Source organism: Gambusia affinis, linkage group LG22 (assembly GCF_019740435.1).
Source record: "Gambusia affinis linkage group LG22, SWU_Gaff_1.0, whole genome shotgun sequence".
NCBI classification, from domain to species: Eukaryota; Metazoa; Chordata; class Actinopteri; order Cyprinodontiformes; family Poeciliidae; genus Gambusia; species Gambusia affinis.
Window position 1 is genome coordinate 10,444,927 of NC_057889.1, and position 19,110 is coordinate 10,464,036.

The 19,110-nt window shown below is 38.2% G+C and overlaps 1 protein-coding gene across 9 annotated transcripts in view; it reads left to right on the plus strand.

Annotated features, from left to right (window-relative positions):
- The window catches only part of sash1a (SAM and SH3 domain containing 1a), a 168,036-nt gene that overhangs the window by 123,527 nt on the left and 25,399 nt on the right, over window positions 1-19,110 (plus strand). For all 9 annotated transcript variants that reach the window (XM_044105909.1, XM_044105910.1, XM_044105901.1 and 6 more), the window contains exons 2-7: window positions 2,301-2,429; window positions 11,021-11,071; window positions 11,688-11,737; window positions 17,031-17,071; window positions 17,278-17,367; window positions 18,445-18,557. In XM_044105909.1, the coding sequence (XP_043961844.1) occupies window positions 2,301-2,429; window positions 11,021-11,071; window positions 11,688-11,737; window positions 17,031-17,071; window positions 17,278-17,367; window positions 18,445-18,557 (474 nt within the window). The remainder of the gene's footprint in view (window positions 1-2,300; window positions 2,430-11,020; window positions 11,072-11,687; window positions 11,738-17,030; window positions 17,072-17,277; window positions 17,368-18,444; window positions 18,558-19,110) is intronic.

A 19,110-nucleotide genomic window follows, 5' to 3' on the forward strand; every position in this document is an offset into this window, starting at 1 on the left:
AGCATGAACTTAGGACACACAGTCTTTAGAAACTGTGGGAGAGTTTGATATTTTATCCATGTTTTAGACTTTTTCTTTTGTTTTACTTTGAAGCTCCCCAAAAGTAGAACTCTGTCATTTTGGAGTTGGTAAAGTTTTAGAAAAGCTTTGATGCCTGTTGTTAAAATAGATTAGCTCCATCTGCGGCTGGTTATTAGCTTGTGGAGCTCTGTAACGTGAGCATGCTTTTTGTCATTGTGGGGAATGAAGTAGAAAGCATGTGTCTGCTGTGTCAGGGAGCACTCCCACAGGGATTCTTGATCATCCCAAACCATATGTCTGGAGAAAAGACAAATTCTCCAATGATGAGGGTGGAACAATATAGAACCTTGCCAATCTGGGCAAAAATAAATAAATAAAGTGTTTATATCGGAAATTTTGTGTTTATCAAATTGTTAAAGAGCACTTTTTCATTACTTTTTATCCTACTAAGCCGCTTTGTTTACAACTGGGCTGCCTCAGTTTGTTTTGGTCCGATGTGTTTTAAATCCTCTGCCTCCATGGGTGTGCATGCCAATGTGCATTTTCCCTGACTAGACAGACATCTCTGAGTGAGGCCTTATGCCCTTGTGTGTAGATGTCTGGGTGCGTGTGTTTGTTTGTGTGGCACCTTCGCCCACACTCACAGGGATCCATTCATTTGTGGCCTGGCACCCAGAAAGGGAGTCCGGTTCAGAAAAACAGAGACTGAGGTATACTGTTCGGACTCTGCTCACTGACTCAATGCTAGCTGTCTGCCTGGCACAGATTAGATCAACACTGATGAATATTCAACAGCTGGCCATCACTGCCAGAATAGCCCATATTTTAACCAAGCCAAGTGACAGTGGATGGCCGTTGATGCCACTGTGGACAAGAGGTTACTTCATGTCCCTGTAATAATCTCTAAGTTAGAGCTACAATTGACTTTGTTTGGTCTGTCAGTTCTGCTGTGACAGATTCCAGATGTGTTTTTTTCTTAGGTCTGTGACAAACACATAAAAAAGTGCTGCAGGTTCCTTAATAGCAACAGTAGTTTTTTGAACCCAAAATGAAATAATGATTCATGCAAATCAGCTGATGCTTCTTTATCATTTATCTAAGTATTATCAAACTTAGAAAAAAAATCCATCAAAGTGCTTGCACTTGGTTTATGTGCTTACAAACTGAACAATGAGGTAGTTCTTTGATTTTATGTATTTAATAAGTATTTGCTGATCTCTGTCCTGAGTGAATCAGAGGAAACCTGGGTGATTCTGATTTCTGGTAAAATAAAGACTGCATCTCTACAATCAAACAGAGATCAAAATTGTCTTATTTTGCTTGACTGGCCCTGAGCAAGTCAAATAATGAACTTAGTAAAGTGATTTAAAGTTTATTAACTTATGACTTTAAATTGAACACACAATGATCCACCTAAACTCCATGCTGAAACACAACTGGCTGATTTGAAAACAGGACAATCATGCAGCAAGGCAACAGTGCTACCAATTATGCCGCCATGCAAGCATATCTAATTAATTGATTGGTGCATTTGTAATTTTTAGCTGTTTAATGACTGGAATCCATCAGTCTTTGTCCCATGGCCAAAACATGATACAACAAATTCCAGTCGAATCCTAGCTACTTTAAAACATTGTTTCATGTCACAATCTCTTACAGTTGCACATTGTAATCAACGAGTGTTCTTTTCAGTCGGGTAATGTCGTCACTGTTTTGAATGCTGCTTCCTCCCTCTTTCCCAAACATGCTTTCACCCACAAAGGCAGGAACTGTGTGGATCTAAACTACAGGCAGCAGGAAAAATGTGTTTAGTTCAGAGCTAAGTCAATGTCTGAGGAGGTAAAGGGCATCCTTGAAATAAGCCTCAACAAAGACAAAACTTAGGAACAAACCTTGGCTTCATCTGAGATCCAGAACGGAGCTAGATAAAAACAAAGACATTGTCATAATAATGTCTTTCATAGAGAGTATTTTTGGATGTTTTGGCTTGTAAGTCTCAGTGCTTAGTGAAGAAAAATTATAACAAATCAAAGTGTATTGAGGCTTTTTTTTTTCACATGACAAGTAGAATGTAGATGTCAAATACATAAATTTAATCTTAATCTAATGGTTGGACATTTAAATGTACTGCTCATTAAGCTATGTTTTGCATTTAGTAATGTAATGCCCTGAGTTGGCACTTCCCAGATCCGTTTTTGTTTTTCGTATGGAATTTGGCTTTTGTTTCCCAGGATGCTTTCATTCCCATACTAACCCATCCACTTCCTTTTATGCCATAGGATGGCTCTTTGGATAACATAGACGACCTTGCCCAGGAATACTCTGAGTACTACAACACCTGCTTCAGTGACGTCAGCGACCGGATGGAAGAGTTACGCAAGCGCCAAGTCTCCCAAGAGCTGGATATGGTAAGTGTGCTTTAAAATACAAGCATTGCAATTTGCATTAAAAACTACCTCACAACTTTTATGGCTGTTTGCATTCAAATTTGAAATAAGAATCTACAACTACTCGGGATACCAGATACCAGCCAAAAACCTGACAGGGAAAAGCAGTAGCTGAAAGACCATGTCCTCAAGTGTTAGGAAGGCTGCAAAGACTTTGTGTAGAAGTAAATGCGGTAGTGTAACGGAAATCTGTCAGAAAGAGTGAGGGGTTCCTTTTCACAAGGATGTAGGGTAGTGGGGCAACCCATTTGGTTGCCAAGCTGCAAGCAGATGAATGGTGGAATGCTGCTGGTATTGCTGCAGAGGACCAAGCTTTGTGCAGCATTAAGACACTGTAGGCCTAAAAGAGAAAGTGTTTAAAGTCTTGTTCCACATGACCTTGCTCCACTATTTTTGGTACATATTTGCATGCAGTATACAAAAAGATACAGATTTTGTTCTATTTTGTTTAAGTTAGCTGTAGTGCTGGTCAACTTGAAAGTAAAATATAAATTATCTGTGAAGACCCACCTATTGTTAATTTCTACTTACATTCTGCTGTTGAATTGACTTAATGAATGACAGAAAAAAGGTACAATAGGTGAAACAAAATCTCAACTATTTTTTTTTTTTCGTCAGGCTAGTATTAGCAATGCACTGTAGCTAGCTTTAACAACAAGAAGTTTGGCAATTTAAGAAAGTTATAAACATTTGACACAAAAATTGCAGTATTAAAAAAGCTGACTAAACCTAAGACTGTGTCATTATTGAAGGTGAAACAAATCGCTACATGTTAGGTTACAGCTAAAAACATCTTTTGGAGAAGCTGGCCTTATGTTTTGTTAACATGTTCTGTAATTTGATAACACTATAATATGAAGTATTTTGTTCAACTTTGGAGAAAAAGATCAGTGTTTGCAGGTGTAAGAACATCATGCTAAGCTTAAAATATCATTCTGACTTTCAGCAAGGAGAAAGAATATTGGAATTCCTAACAGACAGAACGCAGGAAATACTTAGTCTAATCTAATTTAATGCCAAACTTTTGGAAAGACAGATTTTAAGAAATAAAGAACATTTTAAGAATTGCTGGAAGTAATGTATTGGTGAAGAGAAAATGTAAGTTTAGTTTTTGTAGATTACTAAAACTCCTTAATTAAAATCATGTTCATACCTACGATGAGTGAATGTACATTTATAACTAGAGCTGTGCTTTTTCCCACCAAGTAAGTAAGTTACAGAGTAAGAAGAGTCACCTCTGGGCATGTTTTAGTTTAGCAAAAGGGGTCATCTTGAGGACAGAGAGCTATGGAGAAAATAAGATGAAATAATCATACTGGATTTTTCTGCTTAAGAGAAGAAATAAAGCTGACTGGGACTTGAGCCTGAATCCCAGTGCAGAAGAGGGGATGAGGATGTGAACAGAGGAAGAAAAAGGGAGAGGATGAGGGGAATGATGAGCAGGAGGTGGAGAGGAGAGCCTGCAGCTGTCCTGCCACTCTGTGAAGTTTTGGCAACAGAATATAGAGGAAGAGAAGAAAAAAATGTGTGACGAAAGAAATACAGATCAGGCAACACCTTACTGTGAGCTCTCAAATGTGCAGGATTTGCCCATATGGTATAGACTGAACTTCGCTTGTTGGTTTGTTGTATTCATTTACTAAAATTAGGTTTGGGAAACCGCCATGTCTGGAGCATTTTTTTTTCTCCACATAGGCTGTAACTCAATAGTAGAGAGAGACTTCAGTATGTTTGACATTATAGTTTGAAGGAATTGAGAAAGTAACCTAGAGAGAGAGAGAACATATGGGAATTTGTTGACTTGAGTAAAAGATTAGACAATGTATGGTGTGAGCTGACACTCACTCACAGACTTAGAAGAGAATTACTGAAGAGAGTTGTCTGTCTTTAAAACAGAAGGTCATGGTGTCAATAGTGAATGGTGTTGCTGATCATCATGGCAAATAGGTCATAGAAATTGAAGGATTGCATCTTCAACCAATTTACACTATTTTTGCAATTTTTATATACATCAGTTTTTTATGTACTTTTCCATATTCAATTAAGTTTTTGTATTTTCATTTCTTATTATTTTTCATTTAATATTATTGTTTCTATCTCTTGAATCCCTTATCGATCATATTGGATGGTAAAGGTTTACATGAATTCATAATTTAGATTAACCAAAAAACAATTTGCTGATGATACAAAAAGAAAATCGCATTAGAAACCCCCCTCTGTCTGCAGTTTAGCTGTGCTAACGCCAAAAGAGAGAAGAAGTCTTCTCTTTTCACAAGTTTCTGTTCTTTAAACTGGCCCTTACTCTCGATTTGGCAACAGTACTGTTTCCATGTGGGCCATTTTGGTTTCTGTTCGGACTTCTTTGCGTCTTTTCTTTAAGAAAAGCAATCTTTTATGTTTATTATCACTCCCTGACTGGCACCACGGTTAGCAAAGTGTTTGACTTTCTCTGTTGCAGTAAAGAATGGGGGTCTCTGTGTATTAAAAGCTGATGATGGAGGCTTTTTCTGAGATGACTATCATGAAGGAACTTCCTGCTTTCTCTGCACGCTGTTGTTTCTATACATCTCTGTGTTAGTTTTGTACTGGTGAGACATAAGCTGTTAAGTAAACATCCCCTGTAGATGGAACAGCTCAGCTGCTCAAAGTTTCCCACCACATTTGGGTGGATCTCTCTGGCATTCTAATTTGATTGTGCTGGAGAATTATTACTTTAAGTGACAGGACATGCTGGAAGAGAAGAAAATGTTTCATGTTTTAAAGAATGGTTTAATGAGTAAGGCTATTATCTTGAGATTAAAATGCTAATTGAAATTTGGGTTGTTGTTTTTTTTCCCAAATGCAATGCCTTGCAAAAGATCTTTTCCATATATTGTCATGTTACAATATGTTAAACAATCTTTAACCTCTTTTATAATGCTATTTGTGGCTGACAACTAACATTGCAAACACTGAGAATAGCATTTACCTAGCTGCATTGTATTAGGTGTAATTTCTGGTGCAGCGGACATGCCCCCCCCCTCCTGTTCCAACACGACTGTGCTTTAGATCTCCACACAAGGTCAATAAATACTACATGGAATAGTGAGCTTGGACTGGCCTGCACAGAATGCTGAACTAAATTTTGATACAACACTTTGGGGAAGAATCAGAGTGATAATTGCAACGACATTTTGTCCAACATCAGTGTCTGCCCTCACAAATTTTCTTTTGGTAGAATTTTTAATTTTTTTGAACATGTTCCTCGTGGGAATCCTTCCCAGGAGAAATGAAGCTGTTAGAACTTTAAAGAGTGGGCTAACATCATTTTAAATATTTTTGAATTAAGAATGGGATGTAATTCTAATTCCTACAGAGCATGAAAAAGTGTCAGTTAGCTCCGAAGTTCACTTTGATGGGGATGGGCCGAATGTGTAGAACCTCGAGCTTGAAACAACTCCAACCCCAAATGATGGAACAGATAAAGTGCATCACAAATAATTAGTGTGAGTCGCTTAGGAAGTTTGTGGTGATTAAGCACATCTTCTAAAATGTTTGCACATGCAATGTAATTACATATTGCAGCAGTTTCTTATGAGACAATTTAGAGTTTGTGGGTAGTCAAGAAGTCAGTAAGATTAATTCCTTTGATGCCTTTGCCACAATCCTCTGTTTGTTAACTTTGTTATGGAAACTTTTAACCTAAAACTCACAAGTTGAGTCTGATTGACTAATTTGCCCTAAAAAGGGCTCTTTAATTGTAACAGGATCTTGGTAGCTCGGGGGCAGGATTCAAGCCCTGACCTGTTTTATTTTGCATAGAGGCAAGGAAAGCTGTGGTGAATGTGCTAATTACCTGATGGTTTCTTTTGCCCAACTGGGTCAGTTCACCTGAGTTTAAAATCTACAGCGTATAAAATGTATGGTCTCCTGCTTATTTGTCCTCACTACCTGCTTTATGTCCTGAAACAAAGAGAGCCCACATGCTCAGACAGCTGCCTTTGTGGCTGCAAGATTGATTCCAAAAGAGGCTGGCAGCCCTCCTTTGTTGGCATAACCCATGTGGAAAGCATGTGGTGTATTTGTAATTTTACTACATGATTTATTTGTCAGCATTGGACTACTTGATTATCATTGGAATTTGTAATAACTGTGGTATTAGTCTTGAACTGCCAAAACAATGACGATTGTTGAGTCTTAGGGAACTGGTCCCTTGAAAGGAAGACTTTCTTGTTTGATTCACTTTTACACTAGCACTAAGCTCAAAAAAGCAGGCTATGTACTATGGTATGAACATGTATATCCTGTTCTTGTACATAAGACTTGAACAACAATGCATTTTTTAGCATTATGTCATTTGTAAGTGTAAACGCTCAGGATTAATCGCCTCAAATGAACTGGTTGTGCAGGCTTGCAGCATGCTGTACTGGTTCCACGGCTAACGGCTGGCCTCCCACCTTCCTTTCAGTGCCTGTCTTTCCACATTCACATTTCATACCTTGAAGCTTCTCACTCGCCCACCCAGATTCAGCCAGCCATGCCAGCTGGAGTGCCTACGATAAACAACCGCTCTCTACTTTTGCAGCATATCCACCTACTTGTGCTGGCTGTGAGTTCTCATAATAAGCTGAATAAGCCGGAATAAACTGTCATCTTTCTTGTCCCTCTCTGTTTTCTGTGCCTGCTGCTGTTGTACTAAAATTGTTCAAAGCACAGGTAAAAGGCTGTATGGTTTTTGGAATCACAGATAAGTATTTTTCAGTGAATGCAAGTGCTATGTTAAGCTTCCTGCTCGCTGACATCGTGATCCTCATTAGTCAAAGCTCTTTTGCTTCTTTTTTTTTTCTGACTTAGCTCCGTCATGCTTTAACAGTTAGAGATACAATACATTTCCCTCAGAGATGTGTGTCCATACACACAAGATGATATCTGGGCAAATAACTCCAGAGGCAATCTGGTGGGAAAACACATGCACGCTTAACACATGTGTGCCAGGTCTGGGTAAATAGGGCAGCATCACAAGATGATGCTGGTAAGTTTGTGCAAAGGATAGTGTGCTCCCTCAGGGAGGTTGTTTCTGAGATCAAAGCTTTGCACCCATATAGACAGCTATTAAAAATGTATTGATCAGATGTTCTGTGTCAAATATTTCATGCTTATCCATTTGTAAAACACATACAGTGAATTGTAAAAAAAAAAAAAAAAGAAAAAAATGTCCGTGCCTTTTACAATTTTACAACACATTATAACCTCATATTACAATATAGCTTATTGAGTTTTTGTGATAGACCAAGACAAACTTGGCATAATTAGAAAGTGGAAATAAGGTGATATATTTTTATTATTTACTGTTTCGGGTCTGAAATATTTGCATGTGTAGGTACTCCTCAGTCTGTGTTTATGTCTATCTTGGCATGGCGTAAAGATTTGGGTCTCTGTCTAGCTCCATGTCGCTGTCCAGCTCTTGTGATCCTCCTCCCCTATTTTGTTGGCAGAGACATGCGTATTTACTGTGTTGCTACAAGCCGGATAACCCATCAAAGAGGATCTGATAGCAAAACCAGCTTGCCGCTACCTTTGTGAAAGTGTTCCTGAATGTGCATTTGCGCCTTGTTTAATGCCTCTCCTCTCCCTCTTAATGGGGCTTTTTTTTTTAAGTACACAATGTTTTGCACAGTGCTTTTGTTTAAACAGGAACACCTACGCTGTGCTTGTTTAAGGGATGGATGTGGTTTTAATTTGTCTCCAATAATTTTTTCCTTCAATAGAAAGGTAAACAGCACTGTCCCAGATTTGCCTGGCAAGTTAATTAGGAAATTTTTAAGACCTTAGAATGGTACCTGCTCTTTAAATTATGGAAATCCTTACATTCCCCGGATGCACAGTCTGTCTGAAGGCTCTTCCGACTTAAAATGATTTACCTCACAAACAAACATGCAGATACATTTTCTTGACCAGAGAAACAGACATTTGCACATATGTTTTTTATGACTTGTGGAAGCGAAGTCTGTCTGCTACGTTGTCTCACTAACATCTTTACAGTCTGGCTTCAGCTGATATCTGTTATCCTAAGTGAGGGATTGAGGCTAATTTGAAGCTTTTTGTCAGTTCAGCTTTTCAGGGTCACTACTCATTTGACTCGTATAATTGAAGCACTTAAGGAGCTCGTGAGAAGGTTATGTCACCTCTGACTGAGTCACTCACACTTAAAAGCTGATGGTGTGGAAAGATTGCACTTCCCTGCGTAAAGCCAAAGGAAGTATGAGAAACTCATTTTACATTCAGTTTCCTTTTCACTATTGTCTTATAATCAAATATACAGATAGAGAGTGATGAACATTTCTCAAAAGGAAAGAAAAAGCAACTCATTTCCTATTCCTGCTCTCTGCTTGGGGAATTTTAGATTCTATTAGTCTTGGTGGCAGCAGGATAAAGTTTAGATAGATAGGATTTAAAAAGCCAAGCACAAAACTTCCTACTGAGCTAACCTACTTGACTGATCTTAACTCTGTTTCTTAAACAAACTGTTTTCTTGGTAAGATTGCCCATTAAATTACCTTATATATAGATAAGAATGGATTCCTGCCATATTTGTGCAAGATTAGAAAATCCACAACAACTTCGGTTTTGACCTAAATACATTTTTCTCATGTTATGTAAATCCCCAAATCTTGCAATGCAGACAAGCATGTTAAAGTTTACGAACAATACTTGATTATTTGAGGCATGTTAGACCTCCAGTTTTTCTTTGCCTTTCTGGTATTTTCTTGAATGTCAAACAATAAGAGGACCCAAGAAATCATCTGAGATTGTGGTTTCTCTCTCTGTAAGGACCTCATGAAACTCAACCTTGGTAGTGGTATTGATGCTTCTGTAAATGTGTCTTAAATTAAATATTAAGACTTTTCTCAAAAGTTCACCTACAGTGGGAGTTTTAAATCTTATTCTACTGTGCTTGTATATATAAAAAAACATCTCCCACATCTGAATTAAAAAGTTTTCGGGTATGTCCTGTCTTTTTTGGTTCCATCTTCTGACAGTCCATCAGGAACGATTTGGGTATTTTTATTTCTGTGCTCATTTTGCCTCCACATGGGACATAAACCAATATGGGACTCAAGTAAAACAATAAAAACATTGGTATTTACATGAGAGGGGTATTGTTTACACAAAAACTAAAGAGGAAAGATCTATGACATGATCTGATGATTACTTCAGAAAGCTGGGGTTAAGACTTCAGAGTTCATACGTAAGACAATGTATTGTTTGTTTATGCCATCTGTGCTGGTATTATATCAGTCATTCAAACTATGAGACTATGATTTTTTGTGTTGTAAGTAGAAATGTTATAGCAGATTTTACTTAGGACAGCAAATCTACATTTATTCTACTGCTAAGACAGTATAACTTACTAGTTATTACAAAAATGTTATTACATAGACTGAAGCAAAAATGTGAAATAAAATGTTACTAAGAAATGTAAAAAATTTTAATTGAGCAGAATAGCATGTTTTTGCTCTGGTCATTAAGTAGCACCGGGGGCTTAAAAAAAACTGACATTTGTAATTCAATCAGTAGCTAGCCTGCAGTTGGCTGCTTGACAGACATGCCACCCATTGCTTGCCAACTGAAAATATATATAGCAACTGGTGGGGTAGGGTCAAGGTTCTAATCCATACAAAACATTTTTATAGTGGGAAAGAAGATCTGGACCCACCAAAGTTTTCCAGAAGCTGTCTGTGCAGTCAGTTTGTGCTTTTAGTAAATTTTGGTGTTTTTTTTTGTATTTTGAGACTGTTACTTTTTTAAACCTTGTTTAACTTGGTGCCAGTAACTAAAAGACAAAACATTGTCTGTTTTAGCATTAAAATAATACTAACAATAATCAATCAATAACATGTGAAAGATTATATCAAACATTTTTCCTGCTGCTCTGAGCCAGATAACCTCTGTCAAAGACAGCTGTTGACCTGAAGTCAACCTATTATTCCCTAGTCTGTTGCAAGCTTTAAAATGCCTTTAACTACCAGTAAACTAATTGCTGACCTCTGAGTGTCACTGTAGCTTTAACACCCCCAGCTAAACAGTCTGTAACCACATTCAGTCATATTTTTTTCCTTTGGAAATGCTCAAAAACATTTAGCTTTCTGCTGTGCTCAAAGCATATATTATATGTCATTTTAAAAGTTACAAACTAACTTTTAAAATGACATATAATATAATGTAAGCTTTATTTAAATGATATATGACAAACCCAGTCGGCCCTTGTTTTGTAGTCAAGGGAAGTGCACTTTAATGGGAATGTACAATGGAGTTAGCAGAGCCAGTTTTGTTTTGTTATTAAAAGCCAGGACTTCACCAGGCAGCACCACTACTTACTACCAACAAGAGACATTCATTAACATTTAAACAGAGCTCTGCAGGTTTATCTACCTGGAGCAAGTCTTGACTCCACTTGTTATCTATTATTTGTATACACACACATGCTTGTCTTTGTTTTAACTGATATACAAGTATTATTTAAACTCCATAAACGTGTTCAGTAATAACAAAACATTTGTTTTGTTTTTAAGGAAAAGCAAGACCCAAGCAGCACATCTCTCCAGCTGCGCAATGAGATCCAGGTAGGCAAAGAAGCTCAAAATGAAGCGCGGAAATAGTATTTGCAACATTACAAATTTCTCCAGTCTTTGTATGTTTTTGTTAAACTTAAACATGTTAGGTCACCAAACAAATGTTACTTTTTGCCCACTCTTCTTTTCTGATTATCATTATTTATTTTTAAATTAAGCAACAGCGAAGACTTTTTAAGCATGGATAGCCTATTTAATGTTATGTGGTAACATTTCTGTGGTATTTGAGTCTGAAAATTGACTGGGCTTTTTGAAAACATTAATTTGTTTTGAGCCATTTAAAGAGGGCTTCCTGCTCTTTTTTGAATATTGTTTTAGAAAACCTAATTGTCTACAAGGTTAAACTCAAAAGGTTTTCAGAAAACTTTCTGAATATAAAATGTAAAATTTAAAATGTTGTAACTCACAGTGAATGCATGTTTAAGCAAATAGTGGCCAATTAATTGTATAAAGAAAATATCCCTTGGAAATTACATTTTGTGTTAAGTTAGGTTAACTTTGCTTATTTGTAATGTGACAAAAAAAGAACAAAAGCAGAAGAAATATTTGAGAAATATTACTCTGTTATAAAGTTTATAAAAGTAACACTTGTCTCTGTTTTTCTCAGGAATCTCTTGGCTTCAGCAGTGAGATGTCCACGCCTGAAACGGACAGGAAGTATGTTTCATTTTTTTGTCCTACTTTATCACTCTAACATGTGTCCATGGTCAGTGTTGAAATCCAGAAATGTGCGCCTGTTGCATGTCTAAACAGTGCAGAGTGTGCCTGGATCCTATAAACCCGCTGTATGCTTGCACACACAAAAAACCATGAATCACACTCACTTTCTACAGGCCACAGCTCACATGAAGGTAAGCAAACACAAACACACGGGTCTCCTGAGACAGCATGTGAATGACAGATATCTTGTAAGTGAGCGTTGAGAAAAGGTAGCCATCCATGTCCTTGGGGAATACATGTTGTTTCTTCCACCAGGAGGGACATCTTATCTGAGGATCTACAGTGTTCCATGTAGCTGATAAAATAAGTTTATTTTCACAGCATGCAATCTGTCCAAATAAATTGGCTAAAATCTGGATGCCATAATTAAATCCAATTTAAATTTTGCGCTAATTTAGCCCCCCCCAACACAGTCCAAAGTTGATCTGCATAGAAATATATATTTGCCAATTTCTGGTACTAAAATTTCTTTAAACCGTTTCCATAAACCCTTTCCAAATTTGGCAACATTTACTTGCAGCTGCCAGAGCACAGCCAATTGTGCTGGAATCTGAACAGTCACGATTCAGCTTGCTGTCTGAACACACATAAAAAATGTTAAAGTAGAATTTCTTAACTGGGTGACACTATCTAGCCTTCCGCACACAGACATCTCAGTTCTGATGCAGTTGGTCATCTGACTCCCTCGGCCATGTCCCCACTGAGTATCAAGGAAACCGACAGCCTGCTTCCTCAGGCTGACCCGCGCAGTTCAGCAGCCATTCTCTGCCCTCTGTACCTTTCCTTCCTGGCTTTGTGTCCTGCGGGGGAAGAGCAGGGAGAGGGTGATGGTTGAAAGATTACAGCAAGAGGAACATAGGACGAAAGAGCAGGATGGAATAGGGCGTGGGTGCGGTTCTCTTTCAAAGGTTCTTGTACCACAAAGGTTTGTGTTTGCATCTGTTGCATTACTTTTCTCCACTTTATCCTCACATGGGGTTAGGGGTAATATGTGTTTTGGTGGCTTAAAGGAATTGAAACTTCAATTTTTGGCTTTGTTTTTTTTTTTTGCTATTCATTTGTATACAGACCTCTTCTGATATCCCTAAGTAAAATCAAGTTACCTTCAAAAGTCACTAAATTAATAAATAAATCTTACCTAACCTATCTTTGAGATAGAAAACATCTCAAAGAAACCTTAGAAAATATTAGTGAATAAACATAAGGAATACTAAAACAAAAAAATTATAAACATTTTCCTAAGGAAAATCAGAAGCTGCCAGGAAACTGAAAAGTATAGTGGTGCGAGTGTCATGCTGTGGGGAATCTTTTTCTGGCAGAGACTGAGAAACTTCTTAGAGTTGGTTGCACAATGAATAGAGCTACTTTTACAGTCTGCTCAAACCTCACAGATTGCATCAGGGCCATTTTTGTCAAAACCAAACACTATGAAGTCATCTTATTTTTTGTCTTTTAATTTTCCTCTGTACTTGTTTCTGATCGTCACCCAAGTGTGACCTACCCTCTTCATGCTCATGTGATGACCACGTGCAGCAGAGGAAGTTCATACCACAGACACAATCTCTTTTTCCCATGGTTGTATATGTTATACAGCCATATGCAGAGGATGATGGGAACCAGATGCCAAAATTTGAATGACATTTCTCCGCTGTTCAGTGAGATCCTAACTGAACCATTTACTTTCTGCACTTTTCACTCTGGCTCCCCCCCACTTCCCTCCCCCTGTTTTTCATGCTTCACACGGATCTCCTCGGATCCCATTCTTTATCAGGAAGATCCAGACTTTGGCAGACCTGTATTCTTCAGGGAGGCTCTTATCAGAAGGCTTTGCATTCATTTACACCCATTCTTCTGGCAGCCTGCTTGCAAAGACCCAGTCTCTGTTTCAGGTGTTAAAAGTTGAACATAAAAACTTTATAATACCTTCATGTAATTAAAGTTTTTCATGCTTCAGGACAGAGTCTCTCACATCAGTGCCCTCAAAATCCTTTTCTTTTGCATCTATCCTCCCCTACAATCCTCGCTCTGCTTTATCTCCCCCACCTTTCTCGTCTCCCTGTTACGCCGCCCATTGTCCACTATCCATTGTGCACGAATGGATTTCAGGTAGAATGATTTATCATGTGCAGTCGAACGGATAGACAGATTCCTCACACTGCCACAAAAGGCATTCCTGCACGCTGACACACAGCTCCCCCACATCATCACCCCTCAGCAGGACAGCTGAAGATTACCCAGACTCCATCAAGTGACTGTGCCACCCGTACATTTCTGAGTCTCTCTGCCTGACTGTTGGCAGGAGCTGGGCACAATACCCGGTTATGCTTGGTATGCAAGCAAGTGTTGATGAAAGAATGATTTGAGAAGGTTGCAGGGTTCAAGCTGCACAACTTCCTGTTTTGGAATACGATTGATTGGCTGGTAGTGTTACAAAGAGGAGGCAGCTGGCTTATCAGGGAGATTAGCAGAATAAGCAAATGGATCTCGATGAAAGTCTACATGTTGTCAAGTTTGACTGGATGAGAGCTGTACTTTCAGGAGCAGTTTCCAACTGCAAGATCGGTTTATGCAAAAATCTGAAGGATTTATAAGCTGTGGCACAAGAAAAATGTTTTCCTGACAGTGGTACCATGCTGGCAAGCTTAAGCACCTTGTCAGCATATTTATAACTTCTGGCTGTTTTGCAGAGTTAATTGACTTGTTTTGCTCAGTTCAAAGTGGAAGTGTGGGAGGAAAGTGTTGTCAAAATGTTATTTTCTAAACTCTGGATGTTTTATTTACAGCTTTTTGTGCTTTCCTAACATGGAAGCCTCTGGTCTTTCGTTTGTGTGATCTCTAAAATTTCTGGCCCCTGAAGCTCATCCTAAAGTTCATTCTGTTTGACACAACCACCATCGCTCTGCTGCTGTTTATTGTTATCACCTTGTATTGTTCCTACCAGAACACAAGTATAGACTTTGTAGTCAGACAAAAGCATCAACTATTTCTTTGGATAAAAATAACTGCAATGTCTGTACCAGAAAAGGTATTTTGTACTTACCATGCATCAATTTAAAAACTCTAAAATACAAAATGGAGATTGGCTTAAATGAAATGTAAATGCATGGATACTTTTCACTTTAAAGAAAAAGTATTTTGATACAAAATATAATCCTTCATTACCATAAAGCTAAACTATCATGCTAGCAATGCTAAAAATGTCATGTCAAGGAACATTCCACTAACAGCGTTATATGTAGAGGACTTATTTTGCTGCTATAGTTTTCCCATTCCAAACAGTGAAATTGGGCAACACACTAGGAACATTCTATTATGTATTGTTAACTATCTGAGTTAATGTTGTCAAGATAAAATGTTTTCATGAGAAAAAGAGAAATTCCTCCAGAAAACGTAAAACTGTGTCAATCTTGACAATAAAAATGGCCAATTCAGGACGATGAGAAAAGAGATCAAAAGTAATACATGCACACACATTCATTCTCTGATTCCATAGACAATAGTTTAACTAAATCTAACCTTTCCTATTCATTAGACTATAAAAGGAGACATTTTCTTTCTTCCCTGCAAAGCTCAAGCCAAAGTTCAGGAATATTTTATATATTATCTTAATTAGGTTCGTGTGCTTTGTGGATGAGATACTAATACTGAATCTACAGAGATGAACTGAAACTGAAAACCATGGCGAAGATTTAAGGTTAAACCAGTTAAGGTACAAAGCGACACAATGCCTGAGCTGCCTGAACTCCAAGTGAAAACATCCAAGGACTTTAAAAGCCCGTCAGTGTGTGTATGTGTATCAAGTGAGGGTTAATTTATAGAGGGTGTGTTTGGTGGTGGTGGTGGTGGGGGGCTGCAATGCTGTCACAGAAAAGCTTCTATTGAGTGAGGTCCATTAGCATTAGCTTTGGCTCTAGCCTAAACTAGGGGGAGGGTGGTGGTTGAGTAAAGGGGTGAACCTTACAGGCCTCCATTCAATTAGCATCTCATTATGTTTCCATGGTAGCCAAGGTTTAAGCGGCTCTGAGATTTCCCACTGCACCATGAGAGAAGTGCCGTGTTTGAACAAACACGTGTTCATGTGCACACGCACACAGACATTTAGTTACATTACAGAGGGGGAAATAAGCTCTTCATGCAGCTTTGATCTTGTTGCACATTTTAACATTGCTTTAGTGTCTGGCTCTGCACGTGCTGGTAGCCAAAGTCATGAAATGTGCCCTAAAGTAAACAAATCAAACAGAAATTAGAAAAACACAGTGCAAATTTGCTGCTCTTTTTTTCTGTGTAGATTCTTCATTCAGGTCACACAATAATCATTCAAAATTAGCCAACTTGACCAGAAAAAAAAAGATGTGGTTTATGTTTCTTCAAACCTTCAAAATTTCTTTGTCTTCTCACATCTCAGACAACTTTACACAAGTTTTCAACATCTAGTTTGAATTGAAATCTATAAAGCTTGCGCTTTTATGTGAAGTTGAGAGATATAGATGGGATTTCTCAGCTTTGTCTGAGCAAAGGAGAATCCGCCTACAGTTGACATGCTGCTGAGGGGGCTATAAAATAGGCTTAAACTGCTCTTGCATGACTTTTTGATTGTAAGCTGAATGCAGTTTTAGAAAAAAAAAATTAACGTGTTTGTTCCAATCTATACTGATAATGGGGCTATTTTTTCACTCAAATATTTTCCATGTCTGTCTGTCTTATGCCCTCATTTTCCCTTCCTTTCTTTCTCTCTTTTCCTCCTAAGTGTCTGTTCTGAGGATGGAAGTAGAAACACAAACAGGCTGAGTCTGCCCTGTGGTCTCTGTCCCTCCGCCTTCAGTTTCTGGCCCTTCTCTTCTTCCAATCTATATTTTTCCTTGTCTCTTGCCTGTACAGCTTGTCATCCAGTTTTCTTTTCATTTTGCTGGCCCCTGTCTGTTTTTTTAAGATTTCTAACCATATTCTACTATGCAAATTTGTTTTCCTGTCCTCTTCACCCTCTCAAGCCTCGGGAGCCTGGTTCACAAACTCTCAAGTATCATTACTGATCCCAAGTGGCGAACAGGCAGAACTGCAGCACCACTTCATCAGAAATGTCCCCCACACTTGTGTGCTTGAATAGGGCTGATGCACTTTTCCACTACTGTTCAAACAGAAGGAGTTATTTGGAAGTAAATGAAGCATTGGACTTGTACTTCTACTGACTTTATTTTTATTTTTTTTACCTTTTTGGGGTTTTTTTCTGCAGGATGCCTCTGCACAAGTCTAATTCTGAAGATGGATCTGGAGGTAAGCTAAGTTGCAAAATTGGGTTTATCTTCAGATTTGTAAGGGGATCTAGGATCTGAAGTTTAATATAGTCCTTGTTGATTTATTGGTCCCTTTAAATCTGTACCTGCAAGCCTCTGCTATAAACTTTAACTGACATGTGGAACACATTGAGGCTCAGTAAAAGGATTTTGTGCATCAACCAAGGTAATGTTTTCTTCTTCTAGGTAAATGGGATAATAAGAAGAAAAACAAATCTTTTTGGCAGAACTTCCGCAAATCTCAGCACAAACCGGTGGCCCGACAGTCATCCAAAGGTTGGTGTGGCTCTCGTTTTACACACCTGAGTTATAGTGATCATACACCTTAAAATGATGCGTAAATATTAGTGTATTTTATATGTTTATTATATTATATTATTCTTGTAAAAAATGCATTATTTTGGTTAAACACTTTGCAAATAAACCTCTGACTAAATTCAGCTTTTCTGAGAAGACCTGAGGGACTTATAGTATAACATAAGTAAACAAAAATCCTAATGACCAAGGAACACACCAGGCAGCACAAAGATAAACAAAGCTATGGCTTCATTAGGTATCCAAAAAATAAAGAGTATAAGTGCAAACCAACCATGATGTGGCTGTCCATCTAAACTGATAAGTTGGGAAAGAAGAGCAGGATTTAGAGAAGCAGATGAGATGCCTATGGTAACTCTGGAGTTTCTGTAGAGATCAACTGCTCATGCAGGGGAATCTGTTGACGCTTTTAATTATCTCCACAAATCTGGCTTTTATGGAATAGTGGCAAGAGGAAAGCTTTACGGCTTAATGGGAAGATGAATGGAGCTACATTCAGTGCAATCCTGAAAAAAAGAACAGTTTGGGACTGCAAAAGACTTGACACTGAGCTACAAAGACCCTGGACAGTCATTGTTACAGTGGGATGCTTTAGATTAAAACATTGTCATTTGTTAGGACAAACCAGTCAAGGTTCAAACCTAAATCAAGCTTGCAAATCAGATTAGTCACACACAATCCAATTACGATATTTTAGCTATTTTGCAAGGAATATAGGCAAAAATTTTCCCTAAATATGATAGAGGCAAGTACAGCTGCAAACCATTTGAAGCTCTAATTGCAGTGAAAGTTGGGGGCGCTGGGAGTGAATCCAAACCATAATTTCAGATTTATATTTTTTTTTAAATTGGGAAAACAGCATATACATTTTCTTTTATTTCACAATTATATACCTTTTGTGCTGGTCTGTCACATAAAATCCCAATAACATGCTAAGTTTGTGGTTCCGGTGTGACAAAGACCTCCAAGGCATGAATAAAGTTGCAAAGCATTGTACTCTCTTTTGGTTTCTTCATGTTTGCCCTTTGGTCTGATCAGGAGAAGATATCGGCTACGTGGCGAGTGAGATCACAATGAGCGATGAAGAGCGGATTCAGCTGATGATGATGGTTAAAGAGAAAATGATCACTGTAGAAGAAGCTCTGGCTCGGGTAGGAATCATTTTCCTCATCTCTTTTGTCTACTTCCTCTCTCCTCAACTCCCTCCCCGCTTCAATGATTTAACCAATCTATAAACCAGATTCAACCCACGCATTTCTTCCCTTCCTCCAAGATCCAATTCCCTCCTCCCCTTGTGCTCCATAGTCTGACAGCAGCACTGTACTAAAACTCACTCTTACTAACCCAAACAAGGCCCCATATCTAACACTGCATTGTCCTTTTTACCCACACATACACAGACAATACACAATCCTGAGGTTCAGTATTTGGAGGACGTTTGGGTTTTGAGCTGCTGGAGTGTGTGTGGGTGTGTTGTCCAGCTCTTAATGTCAGTGTTGATGGTAATGGTGAATTAGTAGCTCAGTAGCTCCACCTGTTGGGAAAGATGGTTTTGTGTGTTGTAGTTTTTCTCTACTTGGATATGGTGGACAATCATTTGGCTTTCCTATCTATTTTCTTGTGGCCAGTCAGTTGGTTTTTGAAGGGTTCTTTTTTTAATCTCACTATTCTGCTTCCTACTTCTTTTCTTACATCCTATATTTC